The sequence below is a fragment of the Entelurus aequoreus genome, linkage group LG25, assembly GCF_033978785.1.
Source record: "Entelurus aequoreus isolate RoL-2023_Sb linkage group LG25, RoL_Eaeq_v1.1, whole genome shotgun sequence".
NCBI lineage: Eukaryota > Metazoa > Chordata > Actinopteri > Syngnathiformes > Syngnathidae > Entelurus > Entelurus aequoreus.
The window spans coordinates 10060523-10083583 of NC_084755.1; the positions used below are offsets into that span (position 1 = coordinate 10060523).

General features: G+C 33.4%; 1 protein-coding gene across 1 annotated transcript in view; it reads right to left on the bottom strand.

Moving 5' to 3' along the window:
* Positions 1-17492: 17492 nt before the first annotated feature.
* Positions 17493-23061, bottom strand: part of LOC133642661 (uncharacterized) — a 6181-nt gene continuing 612 nt past the window's right edge. The window contains exons 3-4 of the mRNA XM_062037000.1: positions 17895-18001; positions 17493-17813 (exon numbers count right to left, since the gene is read on the bottom strand). Coding sequence (XP_061892984.1) covers positions 17610-17813; positions 17895-18001 — 311 coding nt within the window. The 3' untranslated portion in view covers positions 17493-17609. The remainder of the gene's footprint in view (positions 17814-17894; positions 18002-23061) is intronic.

Here is a 23061-nt window from a genome sequence, read left to right on the forward strand (position 1 = left end):
CCTCTTCCTCCAGCTCCTTTGTGTTCGGTGTACTACTACTAATACTACTGCTGCTGCTGCCGCCCTCAGCAACCTCCACTTCCATTCTCGACATGGAGGCGTTTTTAAATGTTTTTTTTTTTTTGCCTATGTGCTTTTTTTGTTATGTTACTGTCGATGACACAGATATATCATGGCTTTATGCAGTGTTCAGCCCTCGCAACACCTCCTCAAAAGCGCCACTTCCTCCGTCCGTCCGAGACACTCCACACCGGTGCTTTTTTTGTTTCACCTCTGGGAGTACTTTGTTCCACCTCCACTGAGAAGCAGCCTTCCATTTCTATGCAAAAGATCCAGGAGGTGTGAACTCACAGCCATTGCCAGCCCACCCCTCCTATCTGCCAAACACCACCGCTCCCCCTCGTTCTCTCGCCACCTTTACTACCAAGGCAGCTTCCCGTCAAAACATCTCCCGCTGAGCTGGTAGGCGACACCTACTGCAGGCGCTCACGCTCGGGGAACTTCTTCTTCAGTCTTGTGCCAACTGACATCCAAATATCAATATTCATCACACGAGGAGGAGGAGGAGGCCAGGGACAAAGGAGGGTTGCTTTTCACCAACGGTTATTTGTGGACGAGGGAGAGTGCTGGTCCTTGTTTGTGTCTGTGCACTGTTTATGGGTCACATCGGGTACATCCTTTTTTTTTTTTTTTAAATACCAAAAAACTAGATTTTTTTTTCTTTTTTGTGTGTGAGAGCACCCCAAATCTGAGGTTCTCCAATCTTAAGGTGGCTCTAGCTGCCAACCACAAACAGGAACACATCACATGTTCGGTACCAAGTCTTAAAAATAATACTATTTTTGTTTTGTTTTAACGTGTGCACTCTATTCCAGAGTCACTCTTTCAAGACTTGTCATTGAACAAAACAATCACTAATGCCTGTGTTGTCGAGGACTTTACTACGTGCGTATATATGTTGGTTTTCTGTGCATTTACTCCACACTCAACTTGAATCAAGGAACTGGGCTAAAGCTGGAGGGACTCAGAGGGGCATGTTTAGATGACAACACTATTTTTGCTTTCTTTTTAGTAGTATCTCATACGGCAACGTTGTTAAAACTATTCTCATTGACGCAGCCTTTTCTTACTAAATGTATTTATTTCCATTTTGACAGAAAAAAAAGTACATGTATTAATTACACTCTAATATCTATAATTACATAATCATACAATTCAAACTTTTTTTGAGTTAAAATAAAAATATAAAATATTTGAGGTGCAAAAAAAAAAATCAATTCACATCCGAACTGCGATTCATATAAGACCCCATTTCAAATAAATTCAAAATTTTCAAAAATCCAATTCCAAAACAAAATCCATTTACTGTTATGGGCTGACCAAATGGCTCTCAAACTTTTTTTCACCAAGTACCACCTCAAATCAAATCAAAATCAAATCAACTTTATTTATAAAGCACATTTAAAATTTACCACAGGGGTAGCCAAAGTGCTGTACAATGGGCAGGTTAAAAGATGATACAAGTACCGAGCAAACACAACACAACACAAACAGAACACGATAAAAAACAAATAAATAAAATAAAATAAATAAAACATAAAAACAGGTTCACAGCAGGTGTATTATGGGACGCCATTGCAGGATGGGTATCACTCAGTGTTAAAAGCCATGGAATAAAAGTATGTTTTTAAGAGAGATTTAAAAACAGGAAGAGAGGAGGCTTGTCTAACACTCAGAGGTACACTACCGTTTAAAAGTTTGGGGTCACCCAAACAATTTTGTGGAATAGCCTTTATTTCTAAGAACAAGAATAGACTGTCGAGTTTCAGATGAAAGTTCTCTTTTTCTGGCCATTTTGAGCGTTTTATTGACCCCACAAATGTGACGCTCCAGAAACTCAATCTGCTCAAAGGAAGGTCAGTTTTGTAGCTTCTGTAACGAGCTAAACTGTTTTCAGATGTGTGAACATGATTGCACAAGGGTTTTCTAATCATCGATTAGCCTTCTGAGCCAATGAGCAAACACATTGTACCATTAGAACACTGGAGTGATAGTTGCTGGAAATGGGCCTCTATACACCTATGTAGATATTGCACCAAAAACCAGACATTTGCAGCTAGAATAGTCATTTACCACATTAGCAATGTATAGAGTGTATTTCTTTAAAGTTAAGACTAGTTTAAAGTTATCTTCATTGAAAAGTACAGTGCTTTTCCTTCAAAAATAAGGACATTTCAATGTGACCCCAAACTTTTGAACGGTAGTGTAGGTCGTTCCAGAGCTTGGGAGCAGCAGCGGCGAAAGCTCTGTCACCTCTAAGCTTCAGCCTTGTGTCAGGGACCGTTAGTAGCAGCTGATCGGCTGATCTTAGGGATCGGGTGGGGCAGTAAGGCTGAAGGAGGTCGGAGAGATATGAAAAAACTTGCCTCTCCAATACCAGCGTTAAAGTACAGTAGCGTAGTAGGCTTAAGTTTTCGTTAAAAATACGGCAGAGGTTTTATTTAACAAGTATGTTTAATATTTTGGCCACTGTAACATTACACACAGTTTGAACAGTAACACTGTGTTTGAATATGGGACAATAAAACATTGTACTAAATGGAGCCCGTGCGTACCACAGCTTGAGAATCCTGCTCTATGCGGTTGTTTAGGGCCACAACCACATGATCATTTCCTGGGCATTCATTTTCCTTTTATTTAAAAACCCAAAACCAGTAAAGTTGGCAAGTTGTGTAAATGGTAAATAAAGAGTCTATTCAATTGAATATAAGTTGAAAAGAATTTGCAAATCATTGTATTCTGTTTTTATTTACCATTTACACAACGTGCCAACTTCACTGGTTTTGGGTTTTGTAAAAATCGGTCAGTTCTATAAGTTAAGATAAACTAAATAATATGTAACACTACTTACAAAAATGCCAAATGGTTCAATCCTCCTGGTAGTAACAAGTCATCAAAGCTCACATATATGCAATCACACATAGTGCCAACATTTGGGAAGCAGGGTGAGGTGATAGAAGAAAGGTAAACATATGATACAACCAGCATTCCACACAAATTATGTTTAAGCTTCATTTTTCTCATAGTACATCATTGTGGTGCGTTCAAGGACCGTTGGTGAAAGTTTGAGACAGCAGCGTCAACCTCCAGTAGATAAGCTAACAATATAATAATGGTGTATTATTATCACCTAATGATCATCTCACATGGTGGCTATTCGCTACCTTACATTATGAAGTCAACGGTCTTAAAAAGCTAGTTTCAACCAAATTAAGTGCATTTGTGCATGTAAACATACTGAGTGTGTGAATGTGGGGCAGGGACATTAGCAATACTGTGATATTATTCAATAAGTAATATTAAAGACCACAAACAAAATCTTGTTTAGGGCCACAGAAAGCATTTAAACACCGGACAACACTAAAGTTATGTACCGTACCCCATGTTATGTCTCAAAAGTGTCTTTTTAATCATCTAATGCAGGGGTCCCCAAACCTTTTGACTCGTGGGGTGCATTGGGTTAAAAAAATTTGGCCGGGGGCCGGGCTGTATATATATATATATATATATATTGTCCGATAAATGCCTTCAAATGTAATATCTGAGATTATCGGTATCGTTTTTTTTATTATCGGTTTCGGTTTCGGTTTCTTTTTTTCTTTTTTTTCTTTTTTTTTTTTTTATTAAATCAACATAAAAACACAAGATACACTTACAATTAGTGCACCGACCCAAAAAACTTCCCTCCCCCATTTACACTCATTCACACAAAAGGGTTGTTTCTTTATGTTATTAATATTGTGGTTCCTACATTATATATCAATATATATCAATACAGTCTGCAAGGGATACAGTCCGTAAGCACACATGATTGTGCGTGCTGCTGGTCCACTAATAGTACTAACCTTTAACAGTTAATTTTACTCATTTTCATTAATTACTAGTTTCTATGTAACTGGTTTTATATTGTTTTACTTTCTTTTTTATTGAAGAAAATGTTTTTAATTTATTTATCTTATTTTATTTAATGCATTTTTTTCTAAAAAGGACCTTATCTTCACTATACCTGGTTGTCCAATTTAGGCATAATAATGTGTTAATTCCACGACTGTATATATCTGTCTTTTTAATCTGTTTTGACATTTAACATTGTCACGTTATCGATAGGAAAATGCATTTTTAGACAATATGATTTGCCTGAGCGGCTAGGAGACACCGAGAGTAACAAGCGGTAGAAAATGGATTAGAAAAGAAAGATTTTTTTATTTATTTTTTTAAACACTTTTTTTTTTAACTTGGGACTTCCCGTGAGCCGGATTTTGGATGCTGGGGGGCCCGCGGGCCATAGTTTGGGGACCCCTGATGTAATAGGTATACAGTATATTTATGTTGAGATTGGGACTCAACAAACAAGCATTAAAAAGCGTGTTATTTTTATGGAAACACAAAAAAAAACATTGGCATTTATGAATGGGGTTGTACGGTATACCGGTACTGATATAGTATTGCGGTACTAATGAATCAAAAATGGAATTATACTCTGTTTGAAAAGTACCCGTTCCTGGGCATGACGGCGTGTCGTTGCTGGTTTTATGAGCAGAGGAGCATGTTCGGCAGCGCACAATCACAGAGTACTTACAAGCAGACACAGACAGGGAGAATGAACGCATTTTGGCTTTGAAACTACAGATAAAGGTGTGGTTATGAGGTGCTTTTAGACATGGCTAGCGGCGAATGTCCATCCGCAGTCGGCAGTGTTTTAGCTACTTCAAAATCTAACAGCAAGCTAGCACCCCTGAATGTAAACAAATACACCTGACATCCACTGTAATGATACCAAGTACAGGAGCGTATCTAGTATAATTACATCTGTATTTTTTATCGTCACAAAATCTTTTTGCCTTTTTTTACAATTCATATTATGTTTATAAACTCAGGAAATATGTCCGTGGACACGTGAGGACTTTGAGTATGACCAATGTATGATCCTGTAACGACTTGGTATCGGATTGATACCCCAATTTGTGGTATCATCCAAAACTAATGTAAAGTAATCAAACAACAGAAGAATAAGTGATTATTACATTTTAACAGAAGTGTAGATAGAACATGTTAAAACGGAAAATAAGCAGATATTAACAGGCAAATTAAAAAGATTAATAATAATTTTTTATAGCTTTGACAAAATAATAGAATGATAAATATGTCAGCAGACTAATTAGGAGCCTTTGTTTGTTTACTTACTACTAAAAGACAAGTTGTCTGGTATGTTCACTATTTTATTTAAGGACAAAATTGCAATAAGGAACATATTTTTAATGTACCGTAAGATTTTTTTGTTAAAATAAAGCCAATAATGCCATTTTTTGTGGGCCCCCTTATATAGAAAAGTATCGAAATACATTTTGGTACCGGTACTAAAATATTGGTATGGGGACAACTCTATGAATGCACGTGATGTAGCCGGTACATTCGCCATTTTAGACAAAATCTTCAAAAATGTAGCACCCATTTTTAAGCCCCTGCAGTTTGTCCAATGCAGTTGATGTTGTCATTTTCAAATAAACCTTCTGTGTCGTTCTCAGCAGCAACATTTGAGCCCCGCCCCCTTTCCCCTTCCACATTGTGTCGGATGTCAAATGTATGTACCCCCCGTCCTTTTTTTGTTTTGTTTAAAACTGGAGCAAACACATGCGTCTCAATCACGGTTGACACAAAAAAGGAGTGGAATATGCACACGCCAGCTTCTCGGCGTCATGTGTGTGTGCAGAATGTGTGTTTATGTACAGTAAGTGTGTGTTTATGTCCATGCAACCTCCCTCTAACTAACATTGACAAGGTAATAAACATATCAGACGAATAGATAACAAAAAAATACTTGAATCCAAAAGAAGCGCCAATAATGTAATGTGAACACTTTTTTTTTTTGTTATTTTTTATCTCTTTGATATACTTTTGTTTCCAATTCAAAGCAATTGGGCGACTTTTTAAAAGGCAAAATGAACACCCGAGTGTTTGCACAAGGCTGCTGGTACTGTACACGTGTAAAATGTATGTTTGTGCGAATGTTTCCAATAACGTGTGCAGGCAAGTGTCGGCCATTTTTGTTATTTTTATTTTTTCAACTCAGTATTGTTGTGACTAATAGCCTCTAGAGCGTTGCACTGAGTGTCCTCATCCAGCGAAACCCAACGACATGACACAAGTACTGAGGGGGCAGACGGTGTACGTGTTTACTCAAGGACTTGTAGGGGGGGGGGGGGGACAAAAAGAAAGGAAAAAAAAAAGTGTTTTGTTTTCAAATGTAATGTTTATCTACCTTTAGTGGCTTTCATTGTGGACAATAATCCAAGGAAACATGGATCATTTGAGTATTGCACCATTTTGCGGACTATAAACATTAAAAAAAATAAGATGTGTATAAAAAAAGGAGTATTTGACAGACCTGTGGCCATAGTTTTGAGGGGTGAGAAGGACTTCTGCTGTCTGAGGGCAAAGGTCAAGACAGAGGGGCCTACTTTTTTTTTTTTTTTTTTCCCCTTTTCTTCTTTCATTCATTTCATTGTACATGCCAGGCCACTGACAGTTTACAAAACACTTTAGTTTCATTCTGGAGTTCGAAAAGAAAAGAAAAAAAATCAATGAATGGGAATGTTGTAGGGAGTATATATATATATATATGTATGTATGTATGTATATATGTTTATACAGTCGTGGTCAAAAGTGGACATACACTTGTAAAGAACATAATGTCATGGCAGTCTTGAGTTTCCAATCATTTCTACAACTCTTATTTTTGTTGTGATGGAGTGATAGGAGCACATACTTGTTGGTCCCAAAAAAACATTCATGAAGTTTGGTTCTTTTATGAATTTATTATGGGTCTACTGAAAATGTGAGCAAATCTGCTGGGTCAAAAGTATACATACATGATCAATTTTGGTGAGAAAAATAAACAATAAAATCCAATTAGCTTCAAATCCAATTACAAAACATGTATGTATGTGTATATATATATATATACCGGTATGTAAATATATACACTACCGTTCAAAAGTTTGGGGTCACCCAAACAATTTTGTGGAATAGCCTTCATTTCTAAGAACAAGAATAGTCTGTCGAGTTTCAGATGAAAGTTCTCTTCTTCTGGCCATTTTGAGCGTTTAATTGACCCCACAAATGTGATGCTCCAGAAACTCAATCTGCTCAAAGGGAGGTCAGTTTTGTAGCTTCTGTAACGAGCTAAACTGTTTTCAGATGTGTGAACATGATTGCAGAAGGGTTTTCTAATCATCAATTAGCCTTCTGAGCCAATGAGCAAACACATTGTACCATTAGAACACTGGAGTGATAGTTGCTGGGAATGGGCCTCTATACACCTATGTAGATATTGCACCAAAAACCAGACATTTGCAGCTAGAATAGTCATTTACCACATTAGCAATGTATAGAGTGTATTTCTTTAAAGTTAAGACTAGTTTAAAGTTATCTTCATTGAAAAGTACAGTGCTTTTCCTTCAAAAATAAGGACATTTCAATGTGACCCCAAACTTTTGAACGGTAGTGTATATATGTATATATTAGGGGTGTAACGGTACGTGTATTTGTATTGAACCGTTTCGGTACGGGGGTTTCGGTTCGGTTCGGAGGTGTACCGAACGAGTTTCCACACGAACATATTAAGTAGCCACTTGAGCTAAAGTCTTAGCAAGCTGCTCCGCTTCGTTCTGCCTCGGTTTCTGTCAGTCCTCTACACAGCACCCAGCATTGTCCCACACACACAACTATCTGATTGGCTACACGCAGAGCGGTAACAGCCAATCAGCAGTGCGTATTCAGAGCGCATGTAGTCAGTGCTTAGCGTTTAGCAGGTAAACATCAGGCAGCGGACTCTCTCCAAATGATAATAAACACCTCCCAGTCAACTACTAGTAACATCACTATGAGCCCGTTGACCTTCTAGAAACCTAAGCGGCAGCTCAGCTCGCTCGCAGTCCTGGCTTGAGGTGAAGGCTAATTAGCTTTTAGCGTAACGTTAGCTCATTTTGCTGTGTGTGTGTGTGTGTTACGGACAGCAAAGCCCTGTCTGTCTGTTATTTCACTTTACCTTTTTCTGTGTTGATTGAGCTGTGTTGAAGCAGCAAAAAAGGACATTAAGTTAAATGAAGAGTTTCTGTCTCTGATAGTTGATATAATAATGTAAGTGCATCATTAAGCCTACATGAACTCCATGGTGTTCAGGGATGAATAGTCTCTCCTTTTGCTATTGTACCATTTTTTCAGCTATAGTTACATTAATCATTAGTAATGCAGCAGCCTAGTTTTGAATGGCAGGGTCCCTGCTGTCACATGTTGATACAAATATAACATTTACATAATAAAAATCAACTTTCCCAAATGCTGTAATAAATGAAGCTTGATGAGTTGACTTGAAACGGTTTAATGTTGCACTTTTTATATGTAGAAGAAAAGTTTTGTCATTGTATTTAATCTGAGCAACAACTTGAGGCAGTTTCATGTTGATGAACGTGGGCAGAATTATTATAGTGTTCCCAATGTTAAAAGGATAAAGCCATTATTTACAAATTTGGTAAATAAATAACCAAAAAATTTATATTTTGTTTTCTTACTGTACCGAAAATGAACCGAACCGTGACCTCTAAACCGAGGTACGTACCGAACCGAAATTTTTGTGTACTGTTACACCCCTAGTATAAAAAACACTGAGGCTATTTCATCCCTACAAGCCTGTTTCGCAGGTTTCCCTGCTTTTCAGGGGATTTTAGGAGGGTGAGTCTTGCAGTGTTTTAGGAGCATATGTATATATTATAAAAAAATATGTGTTCAAGCCATCTTAATATGCAACCAGAAGGAGATTTTCTTACCTGTAACCTGTCACATTTTCAGTAGACCCATAATAAATTCATAAAAGAGGCAAACTTCATGAATGTTTTTTTGGGACCAACAAGTATGTGCTCCAATCACTCTATCACAACAAAAATAAGAGTTGTAGAAATGATTGGAAACTCAAGACAGCCATGACATTATGTTCTTTACAAGACTATGTGAACTTTTTGCCACGACTGTATGTATGTATATATGTATATATATTATTAAAAAAAAGAGTACAAATGCTTCCATTTTTCAAAGTGCAGCACTTCACAAAATGAAGATATCTTGTGCTACTTTAAGAACTCTGGGATCCAACAGTGTTGTCTCCTTCTGTGTTTATGTTGGACGATCTAAAGCCTGTCTGTTTTATGTTGATTCTATATATTTTTACTTTATAAGAAAAAAGAAAGAAAACAAAAACAAAAGACAATTGCTCACTATCTTGCACACACATGAAAACGTGGATCTCGTCTCAGGAAGGCCAGGGTTCCAGAGTACCAACTCCACATCATTTTAATGTACTTTTATTTTTTATTTTTATTATTATCGAGAATAATGTCAGCACTGAAAGTTATGGATTTGAAAAGGAGGAGCAAATACCTGACGTTTTCTAAATCCGTAGCAGTTACGTAATAACCAAATAATGGACTTTAAATGACTATGGAGTGCTTTATATATATATATACATATATATATATATATATACAAATCTATATATGAAAATTGCTTTACATTTCGAAACGAAAACAAATGTGGACTTTGATTGTTTAAATAATGGAAAAAAACAAACAAATGAGAGACCGTGAATAACATGATGCAAAATGCTGTTTGGTTTTTACCCTTTTTTGTGTCTTTTCTTACTGAGGTCCCATCCTGACTGAATCAGGAGAGTTGTGCATTATTCTCTTACCTTCTTTCTCTCTTTGTCACTCATGGAAAAAGATGATGTGTGTGTGTGTGTGTGTGTGTGTGTGTGTGTGTGTGTGTGTGTGTGTGTGTGTGTGTGTGTGTGTGTGTGTGTGTGTGTGTGTGTGTGTGTGTGTGTGTGTGTGTGTGTGTGTGTGTGTGTGTGTGTGTGTGTGTGTGTGTGTGGAGGATGTTTGTAAAAACAAAGGTTGTAAAGGAACATGAAACTATGCACAAGTGTTAAGAGGAGCAGAAGAAGGCAATGTCATGGCCTCCACTGACTGTGGCTGATCTATTGCAGGGGTTTTATGGGATGGAGGAGGCCATCCGATGGTTTTTTTTGGTTCTGTTTGTCCCGATTCCGATCGCGTTACATCGCCATGCTGTGTATTCCTAAAAAAAAAAATGTAAAGAAAAAAAACCAATGAGCGTCTCACTCTTTAGCACTGTGGGATTTCAGCCTGGTCACCCTGAAGGTTTTTAATTGTTTTTAATGATTTTTTTTTTTTTTTTGGGTGGGGGGGGGGGGGGGGTATCAGCGGGTGTTTGGAATTAGGGCTGCTTTTTTTTTCTTATTTTTTTTGCCTTTTCTTTATTTTTTTGGACTATTACAAAAAAAAAAATGTCTGTACTGAGATTTAAATGAAAAGTTAGTGGCTTGTAATGGTTTTATTTTCTTTCTCTCTCTCTCTCTCTGTGTATATCTTTCTCCTCATAGAATGTGATTGTTGAAAATGACATGCACCGTAACGACAAATGTTTTCATGAACTATGGAGCTTCTTTCAGATATGAATAAAATTGCAGTTTTTTTCTTGGCTGTTAAAAAAAAAGGAAAAGTCTTTCTTTTTGCATTCACGCCACAGAATCACATGACAAGTACGTTGATGGGAAACAATGCTTTAATCATGCAAAAGGCAAAGAAAATGAATTTTTGTTCTCCAAACATTTCTAAGGGCGGGCGGAATAGCTCGGTTGGTAGAGTGGCCGTGCCAGCAACTTGAGGGTTCCAGGTTCGATCCCCGCTTCCGCCATCCTAGTCGCTGCCGTCGTGTCCTTGGGCAAGACACTTTACCCACCTGCTCCCAGTGCCACCCACATTGCTTTAAATGTAACTTAGATATTGGGTTTCACTATGTAAAAGTGCTTTGAGTCACTAGAGAAAAAGCGCTATATAAATATAATTCACTATACAATCACAGGTGTCAAACTCGAGGTCTGAGGGCCAAATCTGGCCCACCAGGCATAACATCTTTTTATTTTCTTACCAAATGTATTTGTTCTTTCCATTTTGACAGAAAAAAAAGGTATATGTATTGATTGAACTTAAATATCTATAATTACATAGTCATACAATTCAAAAAAAATTTGGAGTTAAAAAGAAAATATAAAATATTTGAGGTGCACAAAAAAATCAATTCACATCCGAACTGCGATTCATATTAGACCCCAGTCCTAATCAATTCATGATTTTCTAAAATCCAACTACAAAACATGTATGTGTATGTATATATAAATATATATATGTATATATACATATATGTATATACATATACATACATATATATATACATATATATATATATATGTTAGGTCATAAAAAAACACAGAGGCTATATCATCCCTACAAGCCTGTTTCATAGGTTTTCCTGCTATGTTCCTTCTTTCCTAATAAAATCCCCTATATATATATATATACTACCGTTCAAAAGTTTGGGGTCACATTGAAATGTCCTTATTTTTGAAGGAAAAGCACTGTACTTTTCAATGAAGATAACTTTAAACTAGTCTTAACTTTAAAGAAATACACTCTATACATTGCTAATGTGGTAAATGACTATTCTAGCTGCAAATGTCTGGTTTTTGGTGCAATATCTACATAGGTGTATAGAGGCCCATTTCCAGCAACTTTCACTCCTGTGTTCTAATGGTACAATGTGTTTGCTCATTGGCTCAGAAGGCTAATTGATGATTAGAAAACCCTTGTGCAATCATGTTCACACTTCTGAAAACAGTTTAGCTCGTTACAGAAGCTACAAAACTGACCTTCCTTTGAGCAGATTGAGTTTCTGGAGCATCACATTTGTGGGGTCAATTAAACGCTCAAAATGGCCAGAAGAAGAGAACTTTCATCTGAAACTCGACAGTCTATTCTTGTTTTTAGAAATGATGGCTCAAACACAAAATTGTTTGGGTGACCCCAAACTTTTGAACAGTAGTGTACATATACGTATGTACATATACATACATGTATATACATACATATATATATATGTATGTATATATATATATATATATATATATATATATATATATATATATATATATATATATATATATATATATATATATATATATATATATATATATATATACGTATATACATATACATACATACATTTATATATATATATATATATATATATATTTATATATGTATGTATATGTATATATATATATATGTATATGTATACATATATATATATATATATATATATATATATATATATATATATATATATATACTGTACATTAGGTCAGGAAAAAACACAGAGGCTATATCATCCCTACAAGCCTGTTTCACAGGTTTCCCTGCTATGTTCCTTCTTTCCTAATAAAATCCCCTATATACATACATATATATTATATATGTATATAATATATATATATATATATATATATATATATATATATATATATATATATATATATATATATATATACATATATGCAAATATACATATATGTAAACATACGTTAAGTCAGGAAAAAACACAGAGGCTATATCATCCCTACAAGCCTGTTCCGCAGGTTTCCCTGCTCGTCATAGGGGATTTGAATCCCCTATGTTCCTTATATTCTAATAAAATCCCCTGAAGAGCAGGGAAACCTGCGAAACAGGCTTGTAGGGATGAAATATCCTCCGTGTTTTTTCCTGACCTAACGTATATTCTGCTCTACCCCTGTATTGAGCACTGTATAACGGATAAACCACAGAAACCTTGACTATATATATATATATATATATATATATATATATATATATATATATATATATATATATATATATATATATATATATATATATATATATATATATGTAAATATATGTAAATATACGTTAGGTCAGGAAAAAACACAGAGGCTATGCCAAATAACACATTGTGTTGAATCGGGAATGGATTCTGAATCGAAGGGTCACCTGAGGAATCGGATCAAATGGTTAGGTGCCCAAAGATTCACACTCCTAATAAATACCTGCTTGACTTATGATTTCAAAACAAATTATTCATAAAATTATAGACTGTAAAAATTTTGTAAGAATTTTACTGTATAAAAACTCTAGTACCGTTTTTCCATTTACTGTTATGGGCTGTAAAAAACAGTCAAATTTAAGTTAAAACTGTGGCAAATGAGCTGCCAGTTTTAATACTGCAAAATCTATATTTTTTTACAGTTTAAAAAAATATCAAATGCGTAGGTAAGTGTATAATAATATCATGTACTCATATATTCATTAATCCAGAGTAATGTCATGCAAACCGTTTTTTTGTTTTGTTTTATTCTCAATTGAAAAAAACATATAACAATTATAAAAAGGATTAGCATGTAAGAAATTAAATAATGTGTAGCTTGATACTTTTATGAGCTTTTTATTTCATTTTTCAAGTGTTGTCCCTCGCACATGTGTGTTATTTATTGTTGTTCTTCTTTCCTTATGTTTGTGTCTTACAATGCATTGTTATTGTATAAAATACACAGATATCTTTATTTTCATTGTTAAATGTCTGTGTTGAATAATAAAAGAAAACAAGTGGTGTAAATAATGACTTACTGACATGTCCTAAATGTACATTTATGAAAGTAAAGCCTACATTTTCTAACTAGCTTAATGGTTACATTTTTTTTTACAATTATCAATCAAATCTTGGAGAATGATCAAGTGTACAAAATCCCTTAAATTGATATCTCTGTTAAAAACATCTAAAATTATTGAGTTAGCCCTTTTTGTCTTTTTATTTTATTTTTTATTTGTAAAAATATTTTTTATTATTATTATTTACTAATATTTAATACTCTGTAAAATAATCTGTTCTTGCTTTTGTTTTATTTCCTTGTTGTTGAAAGTGCCTTGACTGTTGTGTGAATTATAAATGTATGTTTGTTGTTCAATAAAAAAATAAAATTAAAAAACTTACTGACATGTCCGAAATCTGGCGCGTATTTGACCCTCAAAGGCTGCCGTAGTCACAGGAAGTAAGGGCTAGTTGGTAAGTTATCTAGCTAGCGAACTAACACAGTTTAAGGCAATACTAAGACTAATATACAGGATATATTGTTAAGTCCTAAATTGTGTGCCACTTATTAGACTAACGAAACTAGAATTCAACCCTGAGTCAAACGCACTACGTGAGCTTTTGAGAGCCAACGGAGGAGCGGGAATAATATATGACAGCAAAAAAAATAATCGCAATGCACTCTGGGACTTGTAGTATCTCTGGTGAGTACGTCTAACTCTACAGAAAGAGTAGAATATGTTGTATGTTCAAATGTTTTATAGGCAATACTTAAACTATTGATTTTCTTAATTAAAAGTGCTCCGTTCAAGTTAAGTTAAAGTTAACTTTAATGTTTTATAGCCTCTACTTAAACTATTGATGTTCTTAAATGTGCTCCATTAAAGCTAAGTTAAAGTTAACTTTAACTTAACTTTAACTTTAATGTTTTGTAGGCTCTACTTAAACTATTGATGTTCTTAAAAGTGCTCCATTAAAGTTAAAGTTAACTTTAACTTTACCTTTACCTTTAACTTTAACTTAACTTTAACTTTAATGTTTTATGGGCTCTACTTAAACTATTGATGTTCTTAAAAGTGCTCCATTAAATTTCAAGTTAACTTTAACTTAAACTTGAACTTTAACTTAACTTTAATGTTTTATAGGCTCTACTTAAACTATTGATGTTCTTAAAAGAGCTCCATTAAAGTTAAGTTAAAGTTAACTTTAACTTAACTGTAACTGTAATATTTTATAGGCTCTACTTAAACTATTGATGTTCTTAAAAGTGCTCCATTAAAGTTAAAGTTAACTTTAACTTTAACTTTAACTTAACTTTAATGTTTTATAGGCGCTACTTAAACTATTGATGTTCTTAAAAGTGCTCCATTAAAGTTAAAGTTAACTTTAACTTTAACTTTAACTTAACTTTAATGTTTTATAGGCTCTACTTAAACTATTGATGTTCTTAAAAATGCTCCGTTAAAGTTAAAGTTAACTTTAACTTTAACTTAACTTTAATGTTTTATAGGCTCTACTTAAACTATTGATGTTCTTAAAAGTGCTCCATTAAAGTTAAGTTAACTTTAACTTTAACTTAACTTTAATGTTTTATAGGCCCTACTTAAACTATTGATGTTCTTAAAAGTGCTCCATTAAAGTTAAAGTTAACTTTAACTTTCACTTTAACTTAACTTTAATGTTTTATAGGCTCTACTTAAACTATTGATGTTCTTAAAAATGCTCCGTTAAAGTTAAAGTTAACTTTAACTTTAACTTAACTTTAATGTTTTATAGGCTCTACTTAAACTATTGATGTTCTTAAAAGTGCTCCATTAAAGTTAAAGTTAACTTTAACTTTAATATTTTATAGGCTCTTCTTAAACTATTGATGTTCTTAAAAGAGCTCCATTAAAGTTAAGTTAAATTTAACTTTAACTTAACTTTAATGTTTTATAGGCCCTACTTAAACTATTGATGTTCTTAAAAGTGCTCCATTAAAGTTAAGTTAACTTTAACTTTAACTTAACTTTAACTTTAATGTTTTATAGGCTCTACTTGAATTATTGATGTTCTTAAAAGTTAAAGTTAACTTTAACTTTAACGTTTATAGGCTCTACTTAGACTATTGATGTTCTTAAAAGTGCTCCATTAAAGTTAAGTTAAAGTTAACTTTAACTTAACTTTAACTTTAATGTTTTATAGGCTCTACTTGAACTATTGATGTTCTTAAAAGTGCTCCATTAAAGTTCAAGTTAACTTGAACTTTAATGTTTTATAGGCTCTTCTTAAACTATTGATGTTCTTAAAAGTGCTCCATTAAAGTTAAAGTTAGTTAACTTTAACTTTAACTTTAACTTTAATGTTTTATAGGCTCTACTTAAACTTTTGATGTTCTTAAAAGTGCTCCATTAAAGTTAAAGTTAACTTTAACTTTAACTTTAATGTTTTATAGGCTCTTCTTAAACTATTGATGTTCTTAAAAGTGCTCCATTAAAGTTAAAGTTAGTTAACTTTAACTTTAACTTTAACTTTAATGTTTTATAGGCTCTACTTAAACTTTTGATGTTCTTAAAAGTGCTCCATTAAAGTTAAAGTTAACTTTAACTTTAATGTTTTATAGGCTCTTCTTAAACTATTGATGTTCTTAAAAGTGCTCCATTAAAGTTAAAGTTAGTTAACTTTAACTTTAATGTTTTATAGGCTCTACTTAAACTATTGATGTTCTTAAAAGTGCTCCATTGAAGTTCAAGTTAACTTTAACTTTAACTTTAATGTTTTATAGGCTCTACTTAAACTATTGATGTTCTTAAAAATGCTCCATTAAAGTTAAAGTTAACTTTAACTTTAACTTAACTTTAATTTTAATGTTTTGTAGGCGCTACTTAAACTATTGATGTTCTTAAGAGTGCTCCATTAAAGTTAAAGTTAACTTTAACTTTAACTTAACTTTAATGTTTTATAGGCTCTACTTAAACTATTGATGTTCTTAAAAGTGCTCCATTAAAGTTAAAGTTAACTTTAACTTGAATGTTTTATAGGCTCTATTTAGACTATAGATGTTGTTAAAAGAGCTCCATTAAAGTTAAGTTAAAGTTAACTTTAACTTAACTTTAACTTTAATGTTTTATAGGCTCTACTTGAACTATTGATGTTCTTAAAAGTGCTCCATTAAAGTTCAAGTTAACTTGAACTTTAATGTTTTATAGGCTCTTCTTAAACTATTGATGTTCTTAAAAGTGCTCCATTAAAGTTAAAGTTAGTTAACTTTAACTTTAACTTTAACTTTAATGTTTTATAGGCTCTACTTAAACTTTTGATGTTCTTAAAAGTGCTCCATTAAAGTTAAAGTTAACTTTAACTTTAACTTTAATGTTTTATAGGCTCTTCTTAAACTATTGATGTTCTTAAAAGTGCTCCATTAAAGTTAAAGTTAGTTAACTTTAACTTTAACTTTAACTTTAATGTTTTATAGGCTCTACTTAAACTTTTGATGTTCTTAAAAGTGCTCCATTAAAGTTAAAGTTAACTTTAACTTTAATGTTTTATAGGCTCTTCTTAAACTATTGATGTTCTTAAAAGTGCTCCATTAAAGTTAAAGTTAGTTAACTTTAACTTTAATGTTTTATAGGCTCTACTTAAACTATTGATGTTCTTAAAAGTGCTCCATTGAAGTTAAAGTTAACTTTAACTTTAACTTTAATGTTTTATAGGCTCTACTTAAACTATTGATGTTCTTAAAAATGCTCCATTAAAGTTAAAGTTAACTTTAACTTTAACTTAACTTTAATTTTAATGTTTTGTAGGCGCTACTTAAACTATTGATGTTCTTAAGAGTGCTCCATTAAAGTTAAAGTTAACTTTAACTTTAACTTAACTTTAATGTTTTATAGGCTCTACTTAAACTATTGATGTTCTTAAAAGTGCTCCATTAAAGTTAAAGTTAACTTTAACTTGAATGTTTTATAGGCTCTATTTCGACTATAGATGTTGTTAAAAGAGCTCCATTAAGGGGGTCTCCACTGAGCCACCTTCACTCAGGCTTTCAGGGCGATGTGTCTGGGGCAAGCGTAGGCGTTGTCATGTGTTTGTTTCATGTTGGCATACAATGGAGAGGTGACCTCCTCCAGGTGTGAGGGCACTTCCTGCTTATTCATTATTCCGGAATGTTGCTGCTTCCTGCTCATTTCCTCATAGACTGGAGCAGCAGCTGGTGCACTGGGATGTTGCCTCGTCTTTACCTGCACACAAAATATTGCAACTTGTGAGCCGTCTTGCACGGGAGTCCAGTTGACTTTCTTCTTTGAGTGTGATCCACTCACACATCTTTCCACGGCGAGCCACAGGAGCACAATGGAAAGGAGGCAGGTCACTGAAAAGATGGCCGTGATCAGAAGGGGGTAGCTGGAAGAGCACTGGCACTTCCTCCCTGCAAAAATACACCACCCAGTTAAACCCGAGCATTTTGAAGGAAGAGCAACACTGCGAGACTTAAGTTCTGTGAGCATTTAAAGGACTAACTCCTACATTTTCTTGGGGTTTTTGCCACCACAACAGGGATGAAGTGATGATAACCATAGAACAGGAATGTGTTCCGCATAAGCCTGATTTTAGTTTCTCGAATTAGTGATTGTACTGTTTAAAATTTAAAAAAAGGATGACTCCCTATGGGTTTATATATATGTATATATATTTTTTTCTTTTTAATTATTATTTATTATATGTTTATTTTATTTTATTTCTGATTATTATTAATAATATATATATATTTTTTTTTACTTTATCTTTATTTAATTGATTTATCTATGATAACCATAGAACAGGAATGTGTTCCGCATAAGCCTGATTTTAGTTTCTCGAATTAGTGATTGTACTGTTTAAAATTTAAAAAAAGGATGACTCCCTATGGGTTTTAATATATGTATATATATTTTTTTCTTTTTAATTATTATTTATTATATGTTTATTTTATTTTATTTCTGATTATTATTAATAATAATTATTTTTATTTTTTTTACTTTATCTTTATTTAATTGATTTATCTATGATAACCATAGAACAGGAATGTGTTCCGCATAAGCCTGATTTTTGTTTCTCGAATTAGTGATTGTACGGCTTAAAAAAAAGAAAGAAAAAAGGATGACTCCCAATGGGTCTATACTAGGGGTGTGGGAAAAAATTGATTCGAATTCGAATCGCGATTCTCACGTTGTGCAATTCAGAATCGATTCTCATTTTTTAAAAATCTATTTATTTTTTTATTTTTATTATTATTATTATTTTTATTTTTATTTTTTTTAATTAATCAATCCAACAAAACAATACACAGCAATACCATAACAATGCAATCCAATTCCAAAACCAAACCCGACCCAGCAACACTCAGAACTGCAATAAACAGAGCAATTGAGAGGAGACACAAACACGACACAGAACAAACCAAAAGTAGTGAAACAAAAATGAATATTATCAACAACAGTATCAATATTAGTTACAATTTCAACATAACAGTGATTAAAAATCCCTCCTTGACATTATCATTAGACATTTAACTTCATGAGATGCGATACAAGTGTAAGCCACTGTGACACTATTGTTCATTTTTTGTATTATTTTTTTAATTAATGTTTGTAATGATAATATCAATGAGGGATTTTTAATCACTGCTATGTTGAAATTGTTACTAATATTGATACTGTTGTTGATAATATTCATTTTTGTCTCACTACTTTTGGATTGTTCCGTGTCATGTTTGTGTCTCCTCTCAATTGCTCTCAATTGCTCTGTTTATTGCTATTCTGAATGTTGCTGGGTCGGGTTTTGTTTTGAAATTGTATTGCATTATTATGGTATTGTTGTGTATTGTTTTCATTAAAAAAAAAAAAAAAAAATTTAAATTGAACTTCTTTTTTTTTTTTTAATTTAAAAAAAAATATTAAAAAATACAAAACGTTTTTGAATCAAGAATCGTGTTGAATTGAAAAAAAATCGATTCTGAATCGAATCGTGACCCCAAGAATCGATTTTGAATCGAATCGTGGGACACCCAAAGATTCCCAGCCCTAGTCTATATATATATATTTTTTTTTAATTATTATTATTTATCTGTTTATATTCTTTTATTTTATTTCTGATTATTAGTAATATTTTTTTTTTCTTTTTTCTTTATGTGTTCCGCATAAGCCTGATTTTAGTTTCTCGAATTAGTGATTTACTGTTTAAAAAAAAGGATGACTCCCTATGGGTCTATATATATATATTTTTTTTTTTTTTCTTTTTAATTATTATTTATTATCTGTTTATATTATTTTTGTTTTCCTGCTGTTTCTTTCTTTTTGGGGGGGGGGGGGTGGCATTTTGACATTTAGGGCAGACAAAAAATATATGATGTATGTAAATATGATGTAATGGATAGGAATGTCTGATGCTGGATGTCCATAAAAATTAAATTAAAAATTAAAAAAAGAGAACAGGAATGCATTGCAACATGGAAAGAGCGTACACAAGACATCCTATGTGTCAAAGTCAAGGCCTGCGGGAATTATCTATGGTGATGATATTTGATTAGTATTAGAAGCGGCCCGCAGGCCACGGCCGCCTGCTGCTGTTTTGCACGCACCAATACTCCATCAATGTTGGCGCTAGGAATTTTCCCATCAAGTCATAAAAATGGGGTCCCACAGAAAGTTTTTGGGGTACCACTTTTTTGTAAGCGTTTTGAAAACAAATGATAAATGTATGCATTATCCTGTCATATCTCACAGTCTGTATTGTGTTTTGGAAAAAGGTTGTCAAGAACAATACTTGAGTCATAAAAAAAAACATTGGTATACATACCGGTATGTAAATGTATTCAGTTATAAACATTCATTCCCTTTCTTCTGTCCTTCGTGGATCTAAACTTTACAGCTGCTGGTAGTTTTTTCTATATTTGTATTTACTAAGTTGTAGGTGTATTTATTTCAGTATAAAAGTGTCAAAAGTGTTTTGCTTCGGTCATGAAATGATGATAATGGTGTGCCAGGGCATTCATGCATTATTTATTTAACGCTTAAATCTCAACTTCAGATCTATCCCTCAATTCTAAGTTGTTTTTTATTTAACGTTGTTATTTTGTTTGTTTGTTTTCTGCCCTTTTTGTCAAAGAAAACAATGTTTTTTTTATGGCAAACACACAAAATATGCAAAATCTTCCACCAAAAATATTTTTCTTAGTGGAATATTTGAACCTTGGATAGGTCAATAATTCACAATAACATTGATTTTGATTCAATATTATGTTTTGAGCAATGACAGTTTGAAAGAAAAAAAAACCCAGCTTTGTTTTATTAGTCATCATCTTAAAAGATGATGTAAAATTAACTGTTAAAGGTTAGTACTATTAGTGGACCAGCAGCACGCACAATCATGTGTGCTTACGGACTGTATCCCTTGCAGACTGTATTGATATATATTGATATATAATGTAGGAACTAGAAATATTAATAACAGAAAGAAACAATGTGTGAATGAGTGTGAATGGGGAAGGGACGTTTTTTTGGTTGGTGCACTAATTGTAAGTGTATCTTGTGTTTTTTATGTTGATTTAATTAAAAAAAAAAACAAAAAAAAAACGATACCGATAATAAAAAAAACGATACCGATAATTTCCGATATTACATTTTAACGCATATATCGGCCGATAATATCGGCAGACCGATATTATCGGACATCTCTAGTTGTAAGTGTATCTTGTGTTTTTTATGTTGATTTAATAAAAAAAATTTAAAAAACTATTAATATTACTACAAATTTGGATGCTAAAACATATCTAAGGGTCTTCACACAAGGCATGATGGGTACTCTATCGGCAACTCTCCACCAATGCTCCGATATACTGTAGTTCATTTTTTGAATTATACATTTATTTATTTTTTTATAAAATAAAGCTAATTATTAGGAATCGATTGACCGCCGATCAGAATCGGCTGATTTTATTGAAAAAGTATGTGGTTGCCATTAGGGATGTCCGATAATGGCTTTTTGCCGATATCCGATATGCCGATATTGTCCAACTCTTTAATTACCGATACCGATATCAACCGATATATACAGTCGTGGAATTAACACATTATTATGCCTAATTTGGACAACCAGGTATGGTGAAGATAAGGTACTTTTTAAAAAAATTAATCAAATAAAATAAGGTAAATAAATTAAAAACATTTTCTTGAATAAAAAAGAAAGTAAAACAATATAAAAACAGTTACATAGAAACTAGTAATGAATGAAAATTTGTAAAATTAACTGTTAAAGGTTAGTACTATTAGTGGACCAGCAGCACGCACAATCATGTGTGCTTACGGACTGTATCCCTTGCAGACTGTATTGATATATATTGATATATAATGTAGGAACCAGAATATTAATAACAGAAAGAAACAACCCGTTTGTGTGAATGAGTGTAAATGGGGTGGGTTGGTGCACTAATTGTACGTGTATCTTGTGTTTTTTATGTGGATTTAATAAAAAAAAAAAAAAAAACCAACAACAAAAAACGATACTGATAATAAAAAACCGATACCGATAATTTCCGATATTACATTTTAACGCATTTATCGGCCGCAGACCGATATTATCGGACATCTCTAGTTGCCATTAATGAATGCCTTTTCATGTCAATCATACACAGATCCTCTGTAGTTGACAACCTATTTATTTTTAGTCCATCGGCTAAAAAGCTATCAGCTAATTTTGTGCCTCCATAAACAGTGCGGGGCCCCTCCCCGAAGTTAATGATAACTTCACTTTGGACACGCAATAAAAAAAATATCTGACAATTGAAAAAAAATAAAATAAAATTAAATAAAATAAAAAACAACACATTATTATGCCTAATTTTGTTGTGATGCCCCGCTGGATGCATTAAACAATGTAACAAGGTTTTCCAAAATAAATCAACAAAAAATGCCAACATGGCACTGCCATATTTATTATTGAAGTCGTATTTTTTTTTTTTAACATGCCTCAAAACAGCAGCTTGGAATTTGGGACATGCTCTCCCTGAGAGTGCATGAGGAAGTTGAGGTGGGCGGGGTTGAGGTGGTGGGGTGTAGATTGTAGTGTCCCGGAAGAGTTAGTGCTGCAAGGGGTTCTGGGTATTTGTTGTGTTGTGTTTACGTTGTGTCACGGTGCGGATGTTCTCCCGAAATGTGTTTGTCATTCTTGTTTGGTGTGGGTTCACAGTGTGGCGCATATTTGTAACAGTGTTAAAGTTGTTTGTACGGCCACCCTCAGTGTGACCTGTATGGCTGTTGACCAAGTATGCCTTGCATTCACTTGTGTGTGTGAAAAGCCGTAGATATTATGTGATTGGGCCGGCACGCAAAGGCAGTGCCTTTAAGGTTTATTGGCGCTCTGTACTTCTCCCTACGTCCGTGTACCACTCCGTACAGCTGTGTTTTAAAAAGTCATATATTGTACTTTTTGAAACCGATACCAATAATCTCC